The sequence below is a fragment of the Haemorhous mexicanus genome, chromosome 5 (genome assembly GCF_027477595.1).
Source record: "Haemorhous mexicanus isolate bHaeMex1 chromosome 5, bHaeMex1.pri, whole genome shotgun sequence".
Lineage (NCBI taxonomy): Eukaryota > Metazoa > Chordata > Aves > Passeriformes > Fringillidae > Haemorhous > Haemorhous mexicanus.
This window is the reverse complement of record NC_082345.1, coordinates 15,596,551-15,614,325: the sequence shown is the minus strand read 5'-3', so window position 1 is coordinate 15,614,325 and position 17,775 is coordinate 15,596,551. Positions and strand designations below refer to the sequence as shown.

General features: G+C 41.3%; 1 protein-coding gene across 6 annotated transcripts in view; it reads left to right on the top strand.

The window, feature by feature from the left end:
* The window catches only part of ITPR2 (inositol 1,4,5-trisphosphate receptor type 2), a 242,085-nt gene that overhangs the window by 71,517 nt on the left and 152,793 nt on the right, over positions 1-17,775 (top strand). For all 6 annotated transcript variants that reach the window (XM_059846045.1, XM_059846044.1, XM_059846043.1 and 3 more), the window contains 6 exons: positions 512-684; positions 2,804-2,923; positions 3,025-3,210; positions 3,795-4,046; positions 4,895-5,039; positions 5,954-6,104. In XM_059846045.1, the coding sequence (XP_059702028.1) occupies positions 512-684; positions 2,804-2,923; positions 3,025-3,210; positions 3,795-4,046; positions 4,895-5,039; positions 5,954-6,104 (1,027 nt within the window). The remainder of the gene's footprint in view (positions 1-511; positions 685-2,803; positions 2,924-3,024; positions 3,211-3,794; positions 4,047-4,894; positions 5,040-5,953; positions 6,105-17,775) is intronic.

Below are 17,775 nucleotides of genomic sequence, written 5' to 3'. Positions count from 1 at the left end.
ATTTCCCACTGCTGGAGACTCCCTGTGAGCCAGAGGTATTTCAGAACGTGGACTAAAGGGGCTGGAGATAAAAGCCTGAACTGCTGTGTGGCTTCTTTGTTTTCTTTCCAATGTTTTACAGAAATATTTCTGTCCTGAAGGGGGAGAGAAAAGGAGGAGGGAAGACTCAGGAAAAAAGGTTCTTAAACACTATAAAAACCTTTCAGCTTTCCTTTTTTTTTTTTTTTTTAAAAAAAAAAAAAAAGAGGTTGCCATTTCTTGAATTTTATATATATTTTCATGGATTCATTCCTTTGATTTATGAAAGAGTAAGAAAAGTTAGTCATCCCTAATATGGAACTTTTTCTCAGGGTACATATTTGAGGTATTCAGAAGTTCTTTTGTTCAGGCCAGTTCGGAGAGGGAAGTTTTGAGTGTTAGTTTGATTGCTAACTAAGCTGGATACCTCTGGTTCTAAAACAGAAAGCATTACTGCTCAGCAGGTCATCGTGGGAATTTTTCCTTTTTTCAGGAGTATATTGCTAAGAACTTCTGCGTCATGCAGTCCCAGATTGGTTATGATATTCTGGCAGAAGACACCATCACAGCTTTGTTGCACAACAACAGAAAACTGCTAGAGAAACACATCACAGCTAAAGAAATAGAGACGTTTGTGAATTTACTCAGGAGAAATCGAGAGCCAAGGTTTGAAGTGGTTCATGTAGCATTTTTGCAGTAGCTGTGAATTGCATGCTATTCATTACTTTAATGTCTCTTTCTCCCTGTTTTGACCTGGCAAATGAAAACCCCACCAGTACAGAAAATATTAGAACTACGTGTAATTCTTGGAATTTAACCATATCCACATTTTAAAACTAGAGCTTACTGAGAAGAGAGCTTATACTTTGCAGGACACCCTTGAAAATTTCATCTCTGTTCTGACTGGGGCAAAGAGAAATCAAGAAAAAGTTTAATTTCTCCCAGCTCTGCAGCTCCTCTATGAAAGTGCCACTTGTGTTGGTTCCCCTGCTAATAATCCTGCTATAAATTATACACATGTCAATTTTTCTAAGCTTCTATTAATATCAGTTTTTCTGCAGGTTCTGATTCAAGGTCAGACCTGAAAAGGGCCTAGGACAGTGAAGATCCCATAAACTTGTGTCCTAGACTGGATTTTGTACCAAATTAAAATTTCTGGCCTTGAACTTCACTCACCTGATTTTTTTTTTTTTTTAATAAGCTTCAGGTCAAAATATAAAAGAATTTGATTTATTTTTAAATGGAAAAATCTCTTTATGATTGGATTTTTAGCTGGAAAATGAGCAAAGGAATACAAGTATAAGAAATTAGTGTACTGAAGGCCAAATATTGTCCTCTGTAATGGTGAATACCATTTTCCAGGTAGCCTTTAAGGATATTGCTCAAGGCCTTGGTGCTTCACTGCCTCAATTATTTTCTATATACCTCTTTGGCCTCACTCTGTAATCTCATTGCCTCTCCCATGCTCAGCTGTGTCTGGCTTGGTCAAAATGAAGAGGAAATCACAGGATCTGTCTCTGAAGGGTCTGTGTTTATTGAAAATCTCACATTGCCTTTTCTTGTGGTGGAGGATGTAATGGAATTTGTGCCATAACCACGTCATGCAACTGCTGTGTATCCACTTCTTTGAGGAGTTCAGGAGCAATAAATGTTTCAAAATTGCCCCTTGCCAGATGGTGTAATCTGAACAGTAAAGACTTGATCTTGATACTGATCTTCATGGAGAGTCTTGTAGATTTTTGCAGCACTGTGGGGTGAGAGAGAATTGTGGCATTCTGCTCCAAAACACGAGCTACAAAATTAAAAACCTTCCTGAGTTTTGGCTCCAACCAGGTGACTTCCCCAGAATTCCATGTAATTATGTGCTGTTTGCTTAATTTTATCTTTGTGATTGCTATGAACTTTTAATTACTAGTTGCCACAAAACTTCATTTCAGTTATGTGGGTGGATTTTTTCCTAAGTTTACCCTAAAAATGCTGTCTGTACTCACCCACTGCAGTTCCCAGACTTTAGTGGGGATTGTGGTCTGTACTTAGAGGTTCAAACTGTTGGATCCTTGGGTGGCTGATAGGAGATAGAGTTTGTACCTAGATTTCTAAGGAAGTGGAATATATGATCTGGGTGTGTGTGCCTGTTCACATCTGCTCCCCCACCAGCTCTTGAGCACCTTGCTCTGTTTTAGCCACATTTGCTAGAGGAGTGGTGGGCTCAGAGATATTTAATTCCCATAATGGAAAGTGGAAACTACATAGAAGGAAGAGGCCCTTTTTATATTGCAGTGTGTCAAAGGCTGAACTGTTACTGCACACAGAGGAACCCCTGAAAAGAGACAAACCCACGTGCCTAATGAATGTCTCAGCTGTGTGGAAAGCCTCAGCCTGAACCTTGTTATACATCAGAAGACCTACATTTGAGAGACAAATTAATAGGAAGCTGATTTCCCTGCAAAGCTTTGTTCTTTCTGCTTTACATGGAATGACATCTTTGAATGCAGAGTCTTATCTGCAGGTCCTGACAGATCTGCACTCTTCTCTGGTAGCCCAGCATTCCGTGACAGTGTTCAAGGCCAGACTGGATGGGGCTTGGAGTAACCTGATCTAGTGGAAGGTGTTGTGAGTTGCAAGAGTATGAACTGGCAAAGATCATATGTTGATAAATATCATGATACAGAGTCCCTGTAGTCTACCCATCCTCTAGTGCTGAGCGCTAGAGACTTCTACTGCAGTTCCCCAGTAGTAGTTCAAGGCTTATATTCTGCTGCATCTGTGGTTTTTTTGACTGCAGATTCTTGGATTATCTGTCAGACCTGTGTGTGTCTAACACCACAGCAATACCAGTAACTCAGGAACTCATCTGCAAGTTTATGCTGAGTCCAGGGAATGCTGACATTCTCATCCAGACCAAGTGAGTATCTGTAATCAGAACATGCTACCTTTTTGTTGTCTGCTCTCTTAAATTCCCAGCACCTTTCTCGTGGCTCCATTGTGAATGGTTTGTGTTTACAGGCTGGTTTCGACCCAAATGGACAATCCCCTGGAATGCCCAGTCATCTCAGATGACATTGATGAAGAGGAAGTGTGGCTTTACTGGATTGACAGCAACAAGGAGCCTCATGGCAAAGCCATCAGGCATCTGGCTCAGGAGGCAAAGGAGGGCACAAAAGCTGATTTAGAAGTTCTTACCTACTACAGGTAAAACTGCTTGTTGAAAGGGAAGAAAATGTAAACTCCCTGAAGACCCCCAGTGCTGTTCTTATCCAGTTCATTTGGCAATATCAAAAAAGGAAACCTGAATTGTGAAAGAAAAAAAAAATGAAATCATTTTCATGCCAGAAACTGAGTTCATTTCAAGTTTTTCTTGTGGGAGTTATCACAGTCTCTGCTGCCTACTCCAGGCAAATCTTGAGTTTCCTTTGCTCATCACATCTCTTTGTGTGTCCTTTATTTTGCCTCTAACATTTTATTTATTGAGCCTTAATTTTAGGTTGTGCTGCCCTGGAAGCAAGTAATGATTTGAGAAGGGAGTGTCCTGAGTGTCTTGAGGATTAGAGAAGAAAGGGGATCATGGAATAATATTTTACGAAATTGAAGCAACAATTGAACAAATAATTTTAATGCCAAGTTGCTCTCTTACTTAACAAAATCACACTTGTTGTTTTTTAGGATTTGTATCAGAAAGGCTCACAACAGGCTTGTAACATGAGATTCTGAGGTGTGTTCTTTCATTTCCAACCCATTTCCTTGAATACCACGTTATTACCTTGTTCTTTTTTTAGGTACCAGCTGAACCTCTTTGCAAGAATGTGCCTGGACCGCCAGTATCTCGCCATCAACCAGATTTCTGCCCAGCTGTCAGTAGACTTGATCCTCAGGTGTATGTCTGATGAGAGCCTCCCCTATGACCTGCGGGCTTCCTTTTGCCGTCTGATGCTGCACATGCATGTGGACCGAGATCCCCAGGAGTCTGTGGTGCCTGTCAAGTACGCCAGGTTGTGGACTGAAATTCCTACCAAGATCACCATTCATGAGTAAGTGGAAAGTGCTTCCCACTAAAGTACAAAAGCTCTTTGTAGGGTTAGTCTCAGACCAAAATTGTTGTAGATGTCCAGTGTCCACAAAACATGTGTTTGAAAAGGCATTTTGTTGCAGAGCACGGAACTATTCATTATTGTTACTCTTGGAAACTTCAGTGGGCAACTTTCAATCATTAAATATTTAAATTTTATTTTTCACTGTGTTCTTTTACTGAACAAGCTGGGGAAGATGGAATGGCCTTTCCTCAGACCAGCTGTGCTCCAAGTAATCCCATTGTGTCTCACATGACAGGTTTGCTAGGCTGGAACTCAGTTTTATACCTCAAGTTCAACAGAAAGCCACAGCTGCAAACCCAGAATTAAGACACAGCCTCTGTCTACAAAAAACTCACAGAGACTTTGGCCTTCACTCAGTAAAGTACTTAAGCATGTGTTAAATTTAATTTTAGGGAAAGGACCATTGATTTCAGTGGAAACCCTGTCTGGCTTCACTGATTTGATGGAGCAGCAGCACTGGGATGCTCCCAGCCAGGGAATATCTGGCTGGAGAGACAGAGGAAGAAGCACAGCAGTGCAGCAGGCGGTGTTGTTTCTGTTAATGACCTTGTTGAATTGCCACAGCAAGATTTAAGAGTTCTATCTGCCACAAGAGTGGCATTTTCCTGTCTGTATTCTTCCCATTCCTGGTACTGTTGAAGGGAAGGTTTGAGCATCCACTTTCCACATCTCCAGAGAGCTGAACTAAGTAATCTCAGAGGGTCATGACTGGTTTGTTTTTTCTTTGGTGACAGCTGATCTTGATTAGAGGTATTTAATTTTCCTTCTTTCTGTGCCTTGTATAGGTATGATTCCTTCACTGACTCTTCAAGGAATGAAATGAAGACAAAGTTTGCACTAACAATGGAATTTGTAGAAGAGTACTTGAAAGAAGTTGTGAATCAGCCCTTTCCATTTGGAGACAAAGAGAAAAACAAACTTACATTTGAGGTACTTCTCAGCTATCTGCATCCTACTTACAATATTCCTCATTTCAGATAAGATGACGTTGCTTCTTTCAAGATAAAGCCAGTTGCAAAATAAATGTTGGTGTAAAATAGCCTAAAGAAGCACCTGTTCCTAATTCCATTGTTCTTGGTGCTGACTGGTACTGCAGAAAATAATATTCTTGTCTGCTGTGTTTTTCCAACCTTTCCTTCCTTCTTCTGGGGTGGTTGCATTTCAGTGGAGGGAGAGGGGATTTCTGGGGAGTGAATGGTGAGTATTCCTGCTCTTTCTACATTAGTGAAATAATTTGTAGGAATTCTTCAGTATAAGTAACAGCTGTTTTCTGTATAGGGTATTACCCTCAATGAAACACTCTGGATAACCTAATCCTGTGGTTTAAACATTGTTTGAAATTCCTGACAGAAACTTTAGATAGGCCTAGATTTTCTAGGTTCACATAGAAAAGAATAAAGGGGAAATGCTTACAGCATTTATAGTTCTTCCTCCAGCCTACTTCTCTTTGTTGCTTTTGCCTCTGGTCACCTGAAATCACCTCTGTGCAAACCTATCATCTTACTCTTCTGCTGACATACATCTTCCCCAAAGCTGCTGCCTCTTTAAATAATTTCCCAGAGTCTTTCTTCTTATCTTATATATTTTCACAGATATAATTTTACCTTCTCAAGCCTTTCTAAATCTCACCTTGGTTTTGCTGTCTGCTGTAACCTGACTGATCAATTGCTTTGTCTAATCCTGACAAACATTTAATGTTACTGGCCTTAGTCCAAAAATCAGTGCAAGACTTGTGCTAGTTTGCACTCAAGATATGAATCTCTGTGGAAGCTGCTGTGTGAAATGCAATTGAAAACCACAAAGGTTGACAGTACTTCCTTCATTTTATTTTCTTTTTCTCATAGGTGGTACATCTGGCTCGAAACCTCATATACTTTGGCTTTTATAGTTTTAGTGAGCTCCTCAGGCTGACCCGGACGCTGCTGGCAATTCTGGATATTGTTCAAGTTCCCATATCGTCGTACTTTGAAAGGCTGAGCAAGTTTCAGGATGGAGGTGAGATGAGCAGCACAGACTGTTATTCCAGTGGGTAATTAGCTTTTTAAGTTGGAAATAATTTATGGAAAATCTCATTACTCTTTCAAGGTTCTGTATTCCCACATCAGCCCACCTACAGGAATGCATTGCAGGGGGCATTAAGATGATCAGCTAAAAAGGAGCCTTTTTGAACAGAGCTGCATCCTTCATGATTTGTGGGTACTGCATTGGTGTTGCTGCTCCTTTGCTTATTTGGAGCTTTCAGATTTGGTTCTAATCCTCAATGCCCCTTGCTCTGAGCATCCTGAAGGAGTTCAAGCAGCGTTTGCCTGGGCACAGGGATTATGGTGGCTCATCTGTAGCAGAGCTGATTGTTAATCTTCTTAGCACTTCAGTGAAAGGGAGAATGAGATGTTCTGGTCCCACAATGGCAGAAGTACCCAAAGGTAGTCCAGAGGAGGCCATCCTCTGCCTGTGTTTGTCAGCTTAGAATATGCTTTTTTGAACCCAGACCACAATGCCTCTCTGACAACCCTAGGACTATTCTGTATGTCCCACTGCCTTTGCTACCATGGTTTAAAACTGGGTTGAAGAATGAGCATGCCAGAAAGGTGCTGAAACGTAGCAGTTTAGTTTGCCTGTGTGAGTGGAAGAGAGGCGTGACAGTGGTGGGGGCTGAGGGTCCAGAAGACTGATGGGAAATTCTCTTTTAATATGTAGCTGGTGTTGGCAGCCAGCTGGCTCACAGCACCAAAATGGATGAGCTGTCTTGTTGGAAACAATTATTTGGTGTTTTCTCTGGGAGGCCTTTTCCCAGCCTTGAGTTTTTCTAATCATCATTTTGCTCAGTCACTCCCACAGATGCCCTGCAGGAGTGTGCTGTTCTTCACAACTCTTTGAGGTTCACACACTCTGGAGAGGTGTAGACTGTCCTTGTCATCTCTGAACCAAGAAGTCATATGCTTGGTTCTCTTGATCTTCTCTCCACCACTGCCAGCAGACTTTACTGACACCCTCTGGAAGTCATTCCTGCAATGCAGTGCGCACCAAGTCATGCTGTAGCTGGCTGCAGTCCCTCCTCAGCACTAGAGAAAAGACTCTATGCCCAGACACTTGGAATTATGTTTTCCTTTTTTGTCCCTGAAAGACTGCATTGCAGACTCTCTTCTTAAATGGCCCTGGACGCAGTTTGACTCCAGACACAATCTTGGCATATTTGCAACATGGGACATGCAGATGTGGTTCTTCTGCTTAGTTCTCACTCTGCCCAAGCCTTTAGTCCTGATTATGCATCTTGTTTAGTGTTTTTTTTACTTACATTCATTACCCATAAAATCATGTTTTGTCCTTAATTCCCTTTTATTTCTGCGGAAGGGTTTCCTTTCAAGCTATGTAAGAGAAGAAGGAACCACCCAATAAGTGCAAACAGACCTGCTCTCAGTTATATGAATTTCCTTAGCAATTCCACACAAATCAATGAATTTGCTTTGAAATGAGTGAAGGAATGTTGCAAATGGCACCACCCTGCAAATGAAAGCTCAGTAGCCTTTTTAGTAATACTCAGTCACGTACTGGAGACTTGTTGGGAACTTTTTGTTCTGGTTTTGTCTCATGTTCTTTCAGCAAAAAGGGCACAGAACAAAGGTGTGATTTTTTAAAATTATTACCTTTAGCCTTTGTACAGATTATTTAAATTTCTTTCCTGCTATAGCTGTCTCCATTGATATTTACCTTTCAAACACTGACCAGTTCAGGTCAGGATGTGACTATCCATGGATGTTCTCTCATTAATTACCTCTGGGTTGGTTTGTTTGGTGGGGGTTTTCCCCCTTTTCCTGCTAACTCTGTGTCTAGAAAGCTTTGGAGAGGGAATTTGCTGGTGCAGACTGTTGTCAGTCCTGTCTGCAATCTTACGGGAGTCTGGAGATATTGGCTGTACTGTCTAGACTTAAAAACAGGCATTGAAACTTTGCTGTGGTGAGACACTGTGTTTTTATGTAGAAATAGCTGTAAGGCTTCCTGGAGAGGCCTTCTACAGTCTTTGTAAATGAAAAGGATGCCTTTGGGTGGTCAGATCTTTTCTTCAACCTCCCTTGTCTTTTCTGATTGAGAAACTATAAACTACATAACGTGTGCATTCGCTTTGCACTTGAGACAGCATGATCCTGAATGTTTAACTGCTGTGTCCAAGCATCTTGCCTTTCCTCCTGCTTTCCCTGAAGGTGCAAACTTACCTACCCGTGAGCTATAAAGATGCATGTGTCACAAGGATAAAGTTGAAGCAGTTTAATAACTCCATTTCACTATCTTTGAGCACCCAGCTCATAGAGCTTCATGTTCAACGAACATATTTCATGTCTGAAAATCCCAACTCAAGTCAAACAGGGAGTGCTTTTCATCAAGGAGAAACACTCAAGAATCAACCAGCATTGCTTTAGTTGCACATTGCACCACTGAGGGGTGGTGCTGGGCTGGAACTTCTGAGCCTCTGCTTGTGTTGGACTGCAGATGATCCCAAGGGTGAGTCCAGAAGCACAGGTGTTCCCTGGGTCCTGTGGAGTTTGGATCTGTCTTGTCCAGGATGCACTAGGGATCCTGAGAAATGAACAGGCAAGCACAGAAATTGGTCTAAGGATTTTTTTCTAGATCTCCCCTCCCTCTGAGAGTAAGGATTGTTCACCATGCAAAGCTGTAGGTATACATTGGTTTTCCATTTAATAGTAATTATGGGATTGTACATGAAAGGGTTCCCTTCCCTTTTTTACACAGATATCCTCTCATAAAACTGTGTTGCTCAGAACATGTTGGTTTATTAGTTACCTGTCCTGGCTTTTTATTGTCTCTTTTAATTTATGATACTGGTTTCTTAGGCTACTAAAAAGGGTGAAAGTAGGAATTACCTCAGTTAGCTTTCTTAGATTTTGGAAAATGTGATGGCAATTTCTAAAATCAGAACGGTCTGTTGATTTTTTCCAGCAAGTGTTTTCTTATTCATAACTTCCATAAAACACAGACAGATGGATTATTCCCTGCCCTCTTTCAGGGTGGTGGGACCTCTCTCTCCAGTCAGGGAGGTGTGAGGGTGAGTTCTTGCATTTAGAGGAGGTCAGATTCCATTCTCCCACATCTCTCCAGACTGCAGTATCCTCTCTGGCAGGTCCAATTCTTATAACAGTCATACCAAACCTTTGCAGAATATTGCAGGTAGGTGTCCCTCCAACACATTATTACTCTAGGGATGTGCAGGTTAACATAGCTCCTTTCTAAAGAAAAAATAGCTTCCGAGTTGCAAAAATCATTACTTTCATGTTCTTTAAACCAACAAACAAAAAGATATGATTGTTTCTGTTGTGATTTTTGTGTCTATACTATGAATGTATGGAAGTTTAAATTTGGGGGTTTATAGAAGTTGTGGGGCTTTGTTTGGGTTTTTATGTTTGTTTATTGGTTGAGTGGTTTTTTTAAAGCTTCCAGTCAGGGATCACAAATGTCTAGGCATAAGCTTCAATTCAGTAAGAACATGTATTTCATTCCTTGAGCTTAGGGCTTTGAAGTGTGGCTCATAACTCCAGTTTTGACAAACACTGAAAGCCAGTCATGATGCCTGAGATTGACAGTTTATTGGTATAAACAAATATGTTTAAGTTTTATCAAGCATTAGGGGCGTGATCCTGTAAATCTTTTGCAGAAAAAGTGCTACTGAATACCAGCTTAGGTTCTGTATATTTTAATTTTCATCACTATTTAAGTGTAAATGTGCATAGATTGATAGTGAATCTATATTTAACAAGACTTTGTCAATAGTTATGCCAATTCAGAATCACAGTTATTTTCAGGTTTTAAGAAAAATTACTTGAAAAGGGGTTTGTCCAAATGGATAAGTCATGTAATTTCTATTCTACAGCTGTAGTAGATAGAAGGTAGCATCTCTCAGAAGTTGAGAATTTTGGTCAGGATCTATGTATTTTACATGATAGGTTTTGTATTTTAGTTTTCTTAAAACGTATTAATTTCTATGGGAAATCAGTGCTGAACAAATCTGGGGACAGGTAGGTTATGCTGTTTTTCCATTTACTTTTTCCAGGTCAGTAGCAACAAAAGTTTCCAACACCTGATTCTGGTAATGTGAAGTTGTTGGGAACTGGTGAGCTGGATTCCTAACTGGTTTGACCAGTCCACATTGTGAAAACTGTAGTCAGGATTTTGGGAAATATATTAATGATGGGTGGGAGAATGTGGTGAGTCTTGATTGTGGACGGCTTTCCTGGAGGTGTGCACCTCAGAACTGAAAGAACCAAATTTTCAACCAGCAGACTTGAGTCTTCTTCCCTGTTTAATATTTATTTCTTAAGTACACCCACTTACTTCAGTAAAACTACTTGTTAAGTGAAGAATTATATATGACAAGTGTTGAACTGTTGAGGCAAATCTGCAAAATGGAATGTATTTTTAGGCTTAGTGGAAGTTACATGAAGACTTAATTAACCTTTTACATTAAAAAGTCCTTTTCCCTCCTTTGCTTCAATTTGGAGCCACCTTGGTGGCTGAGGTAGTCCTTGATGTTTTCTGTGGGTTTCTCTGTCTTGGTTTGGCAAAGATTCTAAAACCACAGAATCATAGCATGCCTTGAGTTGGAAGGGACCTTGATGATCATCTCATTCAAACTCCCTGCTATGGGCAGGGTCACCTTTCACTATCCCAGGTTGCTCAGAGCCCCATGCAGCCTGGCCTTGGACACTGCCAGGGATGGGGCAGCCACAGCTGCTCTGGACAATCTGTGCGAGGGCCTCCCCACCCTCACAGGGAACAATTTCTTCCTTATATCCAGCCAAAACCTACTCTTGTCAGTGTGAAGCCATTTTCCCTTGTCCTGTTGATCCTCACATTATTGTAAATGTTTGTTACTTCCTTTAAAAAACTTAAATTTAATGCCACTGTCAGTTACTTGAAGCAGAATTAAATTTAATGTACATGTAGTTTCATGGGTGACCTTATTTGATGAAGACAGATTGAAGAAAGCTGGCTAAGAAACATTTATGAGACAAGATCCTGTAAAAAGTTAGGATGTATATTTTTGGAAATGCTTCTTATCTAGATTGCACCCTAAAAATGAACTGACTTGAAAATCTTGTAACCAACTTCTTTTTTTGTTTCAGTCAGTGTGTCTTAACTTTGAAATTTTTTGTGCATATTTGAAGCTGTTTTCTGTTTCTTTTTTTTTTCCCCTTTTAGATTCCAAAAAATATATGGGGTATAGAAAATATACTACCTCTATCCTAAAGAGGTGGGGTTTTTTTTCTTAAGGAGAAAATGAGGATTTCATTTAGTACTGCTGTCATTTTGGCACCTTTCAAGAACATTATAATCTCTTGCAGTTTTAATTAAAAGGTAAAGTCATTGCTTTCCTAGTAAGTGCACCCTGCCGTATCATTCCAGAGTAAGGAGCCAATCTGTCTTGTCCAATACTGCTAATTTATTCTCTGTGAATTAAAACGCACATCTTTCTCTAGGTGCTATTTGCTCTTTCAAATAGCTGATTTTAGTCAAACCATGCAACTACAGCATATGTCAGGTCCGAAAGAAGAAGCAACGTGGTAGTAGCAGCAGGTAAGCCACACATTTGCCATGCAGCTCAGTGCTGTTTAGTTACTGTTGTTTGGGAATGAGAATAATGACATGCCAGGAAATACATCCCTGAATTTGAGCTGCATATGTCTTGGATATGTTCACAGTCCTGGGCACCAGCTGAAAAAGCCCTCAGTGGTACAAATCTGGGTTATCTGCAGAGTGTATCTGTCCCTCAGGAGCTCAACAATTTTCCTGAGCCAGTGTACACTGATATCAGTGGGAGTCTTTTGGTTTACTTTGCTCAGTCTTTTTGAAAAATAAATTTTAAAAACTGCCTGTAATAAGCTTAAATTGCTCCCACCTCTGTGGTTCTCGTGTTAAATGTGTTGCCCACAACTGCCTAAGAGAATGGCTCTTTTTACTTGTTTCAGTCTGGTGGCCACATATCCCAGCTGCCTGGGTCTGTATCTGGGTGGTGTGTTCCTCCTGCAGATGGAAGGGACACAAGATTCCATCCTGCCAGGGGGCAGGACAGGGGGGCCTTGCCTTCTCCTGGAGTCTTCAGCACTGGTGAGATCTGCTGCCTCCCTCTGCAGAGGAATGCTTGTGATTCTGTGTGTCAGGGGACTCTTGTCCAGACTTCTGTTGCTGTTACACAGCCCAGGAGCCTCCTCAGCTCCAGCTCCAGTTAGGTCTCATTTTCTTCCAGCCCTTTTGGCTGCAAGTAGAGGTACACAGTGTCTGGAAGCACCAGTGAGGCCACTGAGGGTTGACAACAAGGCTGCACCTGCCTTTTCTGTGGTCCCTATGGGTCCTCTGTGTCCAAGGACCAGATTTCATCCAAGACTATTCAAAATTACTCTACTGTTTCTCAGCCCTACATCTGCATCTGTTACCTGCATTTTTGTCTAGTTAACAATTTGCAGTATCATCTTTGAGGCATACTTTGATTAGCAGGGCTAATGAGGCAGTGGCTGCCTGGCAGACTGGAGTAATAATTTATACCAGCAGTTTGCAAGAAAAGAGAGGTTCTAAGAAGAAAAAGGAGAGTTAACTGTGTTAGTCACAGATAGCTACAGAGAAGAAACTGCTGTTCAGTGCAGAGTATTGCCAGACCAAAGGGGAGGTCAGACTGAGAGCTTAATTCTGTGGCATGAACCATTTCTCTTTCCTCCTTACTCTTTCCCTCATTATAAGACCCATGCATTAATGGGATTCCAGAGACCATTGCTCTTCTAGGAATCAATATCTGTCTTACAGATGTAACTCAGATAGGAGGCTTGATTCCCATGGTGCTTTTTACCCTCAAGGCCAGCATGTTGATGTATTTTTTTTTCTTGGACTAATGTCTGTGGCATGAAAGCCATAGTTGACAAGCTCAGTGGTTTTGGGAATAGGAAAAAAGCCCAGAACCTGCAGAATGTCAGGAGGAGGTGAAGTTTGGTAGAGTTTCGCCATGGCTGGGCAGCTGAGAGTTTGTAGATAAAAAAGGAAGGCTTATGGCTATGTTGTGGTGGAGGCTGGAGTGGCCAGATTCACTCAGGGGCTGGGGAGCAAATGTACACCCATGGCACATTGTAAGTTTTTTCCTTTGTTTTGCCTCATTCCTTCTGAGGCCTATAAAATATGGAAGTGATACCTCACCATGTGTCCTTAATGCCAGGCATTAGGTTTTCTGTAAGCCTTACCTGAGGTCAGCTAGTTATTGAGCAATGAAAAATGGTTTAATAAAGACATAAAGTGTGATTCTTGGCCTGTTTATGGTCGGCTCTGAAGTCTTTATGAACAAATTCTGTAGAAAACCTGTAAAAATTAATACCTCTTTCACAAGCAGAGCTGTAAGGCTTTAATGCTTCTGGCAAATAATGTACAGCTCTAAAGAGTTTGAAATAAAATGTATTCCTTTAGGTAGTGAAGTGTTGTTATTATATGTCCTTAAAATGGCTGTAACTTTTCATGCAGAAAAATTAAATTGCATGAAGCAATGTAGCCAAATCAGCAAAGAAATATAGAGCTAAAGCTGCCATTGGATTCTTAATCTTGCCCTTGGTATTTGGTCTTTGCTGCACACGTGGTTCCCTGACGGAGGGTGCCCGAGGACTGGAGGTGTTATGTGCTTTAAGATGGCACCAAAGCTTTCTTTGGGAAGCTTTTGGTGGAGCAATAGTGTAAATCTCACTAAAATCCCCAAAGCCAAGAATATTTGGAGTTTTGCTGACGTGAATACTGTCTTAAAACCTGCTTGAACGCACCTGCACTGACACATGGGTTGAGACTGTGTGCTGGTTTTGACTGGAGTGTCAGTGTCCTAATCAAAAGCATATTTGGGTATGATGACATCAGAGAGTTGTTGCTATGGCTTAATAACTGCATAGACCATGTGAGAATTGTCAAATTTTTGTAAAGCCTTTTATTTCTTCATCCTCCCTCCTCTTTTTTCTGTAAGCAAAACTGAATAATATATTTGATTTTTATGGACAGGTTAATGAAGGTTGTTGGGGTAGTGGATGCACATAAATTTGTCTTTTCTGATTGTTAACAGATCTCCTGAAGATCTGATCAGACCTTTCAGTATCTGAAGGGATCCTACAAGAAAGATAGAGACTATTTACTCCAAGGGCATGAAGAGACAGGACAGAGAGAGGAGGTTTAGATGGAATATTAGGAAGAAACTGTTCCCTGTGAGAGTGATGAGGCCCTGGGAGAGGTTGCCCAGAGAAGCTGTGGCTGCCTCATCCCTGGAATTTTCCAAGGCAAAGCTGGATGGGGCTCTGAGAGACGTGGTGGCAGGTGTCCCTGCCCGTGGCAAAGGGGTTGGAACTGGGTGGTCTTTAAGGTCCCTTCCGACCCAAAACAGTCTATGATTCCATGTGGCAGCTCTCTTTTAGGTACTTAGTTTCCATAAGCATTGAGCATCCAACTGGTCCAGTCCCTAATGAAAGCTGCTGGGTGTTAAAATCCTTTTGAAAATATGGGCACTTTTAAAATTTCTGTGCTGGGAGAGGAGCACTGTGGGAAACTGTTCAAGCTAAAAATAGCTGAGCAGTTTTCAAAACTGAGTCCTAGGAATCCATCTTTCATTTTTCTTTCTTCTGGGGAAGACTGAATAGCAATGATAGTAAGAGCAGGCTCCTTCACCCCATGGCAACTAGGGACCAGATCAGGTGCCTGTAGGTAATTTCTAAATAAACAAGGCTGCATGTTGGTTCCCTGGCATCTTTGAGATTTCTGTGGAGCAGAGGACGCAAAAGACTCTGGCTCTAAGGGGATCTGCCAGCCTTTGAGGCTTCCACTGACTGTTCCACCCTCAGTTTCTGCACAGTTCTCTGCACTCTGTGTGAAATATCCAAAATTCTGTGGGTCCTGGGAGAGAATGCTCCATAGCAATGGGCTGGGAACAATTGGAAGCAAAGGCACAAATTACCAGCTGCCTTTGGCAGTTGTTTTTCTTTCTGAATATGGTATTTTGTCACTTATCATCCATACTGTATTGCATAGCAGATTGTTGTTCACTTTTATATTCTGCTTTTAGAATTTTTGCAACCAGTAAATGACTTATCAAGAAAATATGTTTATGTAGAAAATGAAGTGTCAAATTATCCACTGTTTCGATTATTTGGGTGGTTGTTATTTTTTTCCCATAATTGACTCCTCTGAAAAGCCTTTCTTCTCAGAGAGGCCGCTGTGTTGTCAATCGTGCCAAATTGTATGAGATTATGTGCTACAGTTTTGTGACAGAAACTGATACTCATTAGGAAGTTGTGATCACTGTAATAAAAAGTAATGAAAAGGAGTTGCACGGTTGTCTATTCAAAACATGACAAGCATTCTCTTCTTTCCTCTTCTTCAGTGTCTGTCAATCTGCAGCTCCTTTAAATTACCCCTTGTGCATAGTGAATTCAGTCTTCCATCGACTAATCTTGTTGAGACTGTACATTAAATAGGAGACATTTCTAATGGGTCCACTCCTTATGGAAGGCTTTTGGCATCTGACTTGTCTTGGCAGAGGGAGGAACAGAGAAGAAGGGAAAATTGGAAAAAAATTCAAGGAGGTTTCCTTGTGTTCTTTTCCTCTGTTGGTCAGTCACAGCTCTGAGCACTTGTGCCGCAGTTTGCTGCTGAGAGAAGTGGTTGGTTGCACACATTAGCACCTCACAACATTGCAAGGACTGTTCTCTCCCTGCCACGCTTCACAGCCATATATAAATGTTAGTACCTTGACCTCAAAGAAAACAGCCAAAGATGAGGTCAGCAGGTTAAGGGTGGCAGTACCATATGGAGGCACAGCTCAGCTTCTCTTCACTTATCTCTACCAAAGTGCACATAAGAGTAATCAGGGTTCACATCTACTTGCTCTCTCTCCTGATTTATCTCAGTTAACTAGCTGAGGCAGTAAGTTAATTTTTCCTTGGTCATTGGTATTCAGGAAGCACTTTGGAGATGTAACTAAGATCAGAGCTCCCTTATTTTAGTCATTGTGTGCACATACACTAAGAACTTAAATCTCTTTTATTGAGCCTATGTATTTTGACTTGCATTGTTGCAGGCTTAGCTGACAGCCAGTCCCTTTTTAAGCTGCAGTAACCTTCCTGCATGCCTTACCTCAGGGAAGCACACCATTCCCTGCTTGGATAACCACCTTCCAGCAAGACTGCCGCTGGCCCCCATGCTTGTGGCTGACAGATTTAATCCATGCTTAACATGGTCCAGGCTTCCAAGGCTGGACAGACAGCACTGAGTATCACTATTGATGATTACCGGGGGATCTTTTGGAAGAAAAGCTGCTCCCCACTCCTTATGTACATGGAAGATCTCACTGGCTTCTTTCACAAAGCAGAGCAGCTCCTCTCAGTTGAGACACATCAGCTGCTTCACTGCCATCCATGAATGTGCTGCTCGACTGCTGTCTGCTCCTTGGAGAGGGTTACATTTCATCAGCACCCTGAAAACATAGTTGTTGAGATACCTTTCCTGAAAAGAAATGCTGAATTGCTCCAGTTGCTGCAGCATTTTAACTCTGGGAATGTTCTCTTCAAGCCTCCTCTGAATTAACTGAAAATTATAGTCAGCATCAGGCAGTTGGTTAAAAATTATAGTCAGCATCAGGCAGTTGGTTAAAAAGTTTTCCAAGATGACACCTTGTCTCCCTGCTGTTATTGACAGAAATAATGCAGTATTGAATCATTACCCTTTTCAGCTTTAAATACTGAACTGGATTAAGTAGTCTTTTCTCTTACTAAAATCCTTTCCTGTGCATTAATGAAATACTGTTTGAAATGGCAGGGATAATAAGTACCACCTTAATCCTCCTTCACTTTCCCACCTCTGTCTTTTGAGATCACTTGCATTAAGGTCAATAGTGAAGGAACGCTGTGGACAGAGGGTTTATCCTTGTTACTGATGCTGCTGGGAAGCAGTTTCATAGCTGCCTCTCACTGGTTTGTGCCACCTTTGACCACTGGTGTTCTGTAGGTAACAGGAAAGGACAGCAATCACCTAATTTATTTTTATTTCCTAGTTGCTTTTCTGGGCTCCAGTATCACGTTAGATGAGTGCCTCAGAGTCTTTGCTATTGCAGGCCTCTCACTGTCCTTCCTAGAGGTGGAAAAAGTGATCTACTCATTTATGGAGGTTGTCCTGAAATGCAGAGACAGTGGCTAATTCCTTTTCCAGGGAAGGAGTTGAATCCCATTCCCTGCCATACCTGTGCAACACCCCAGTAATAGCTGAGAAGTGAGCAAGATATGGTCTGGGCAAAACCCCAGCTTTCTTTCCCCAGGAACTGAGGTCCACCCAAGATGTTGTCTGATATCTTGTCCAAAAGACACTAACTTTTGCATTAGCTTTACACCCGGTAGATTTCAGTCTTGAAGGGTGAGCAGGAACTTTTCAAGATGAAGTGGAATTTTTCTTTCTTATTTTGAACAAACAACAGCTGTGTCTTGTTTTTGAGAAGAATATCTTCTGGATTGGTCTTAGACCTAAGTGATTTCCTTATCATTAACCCCATTGACTGAAGTTTGTTTTTAAAGAATTCCTGAGTTTCCAAATGCCCTCTATTTATATTTCCCTCTGCCCAACTGAGAAAAAGGGATTTTGAATCAATATTTTGAGGGATGAT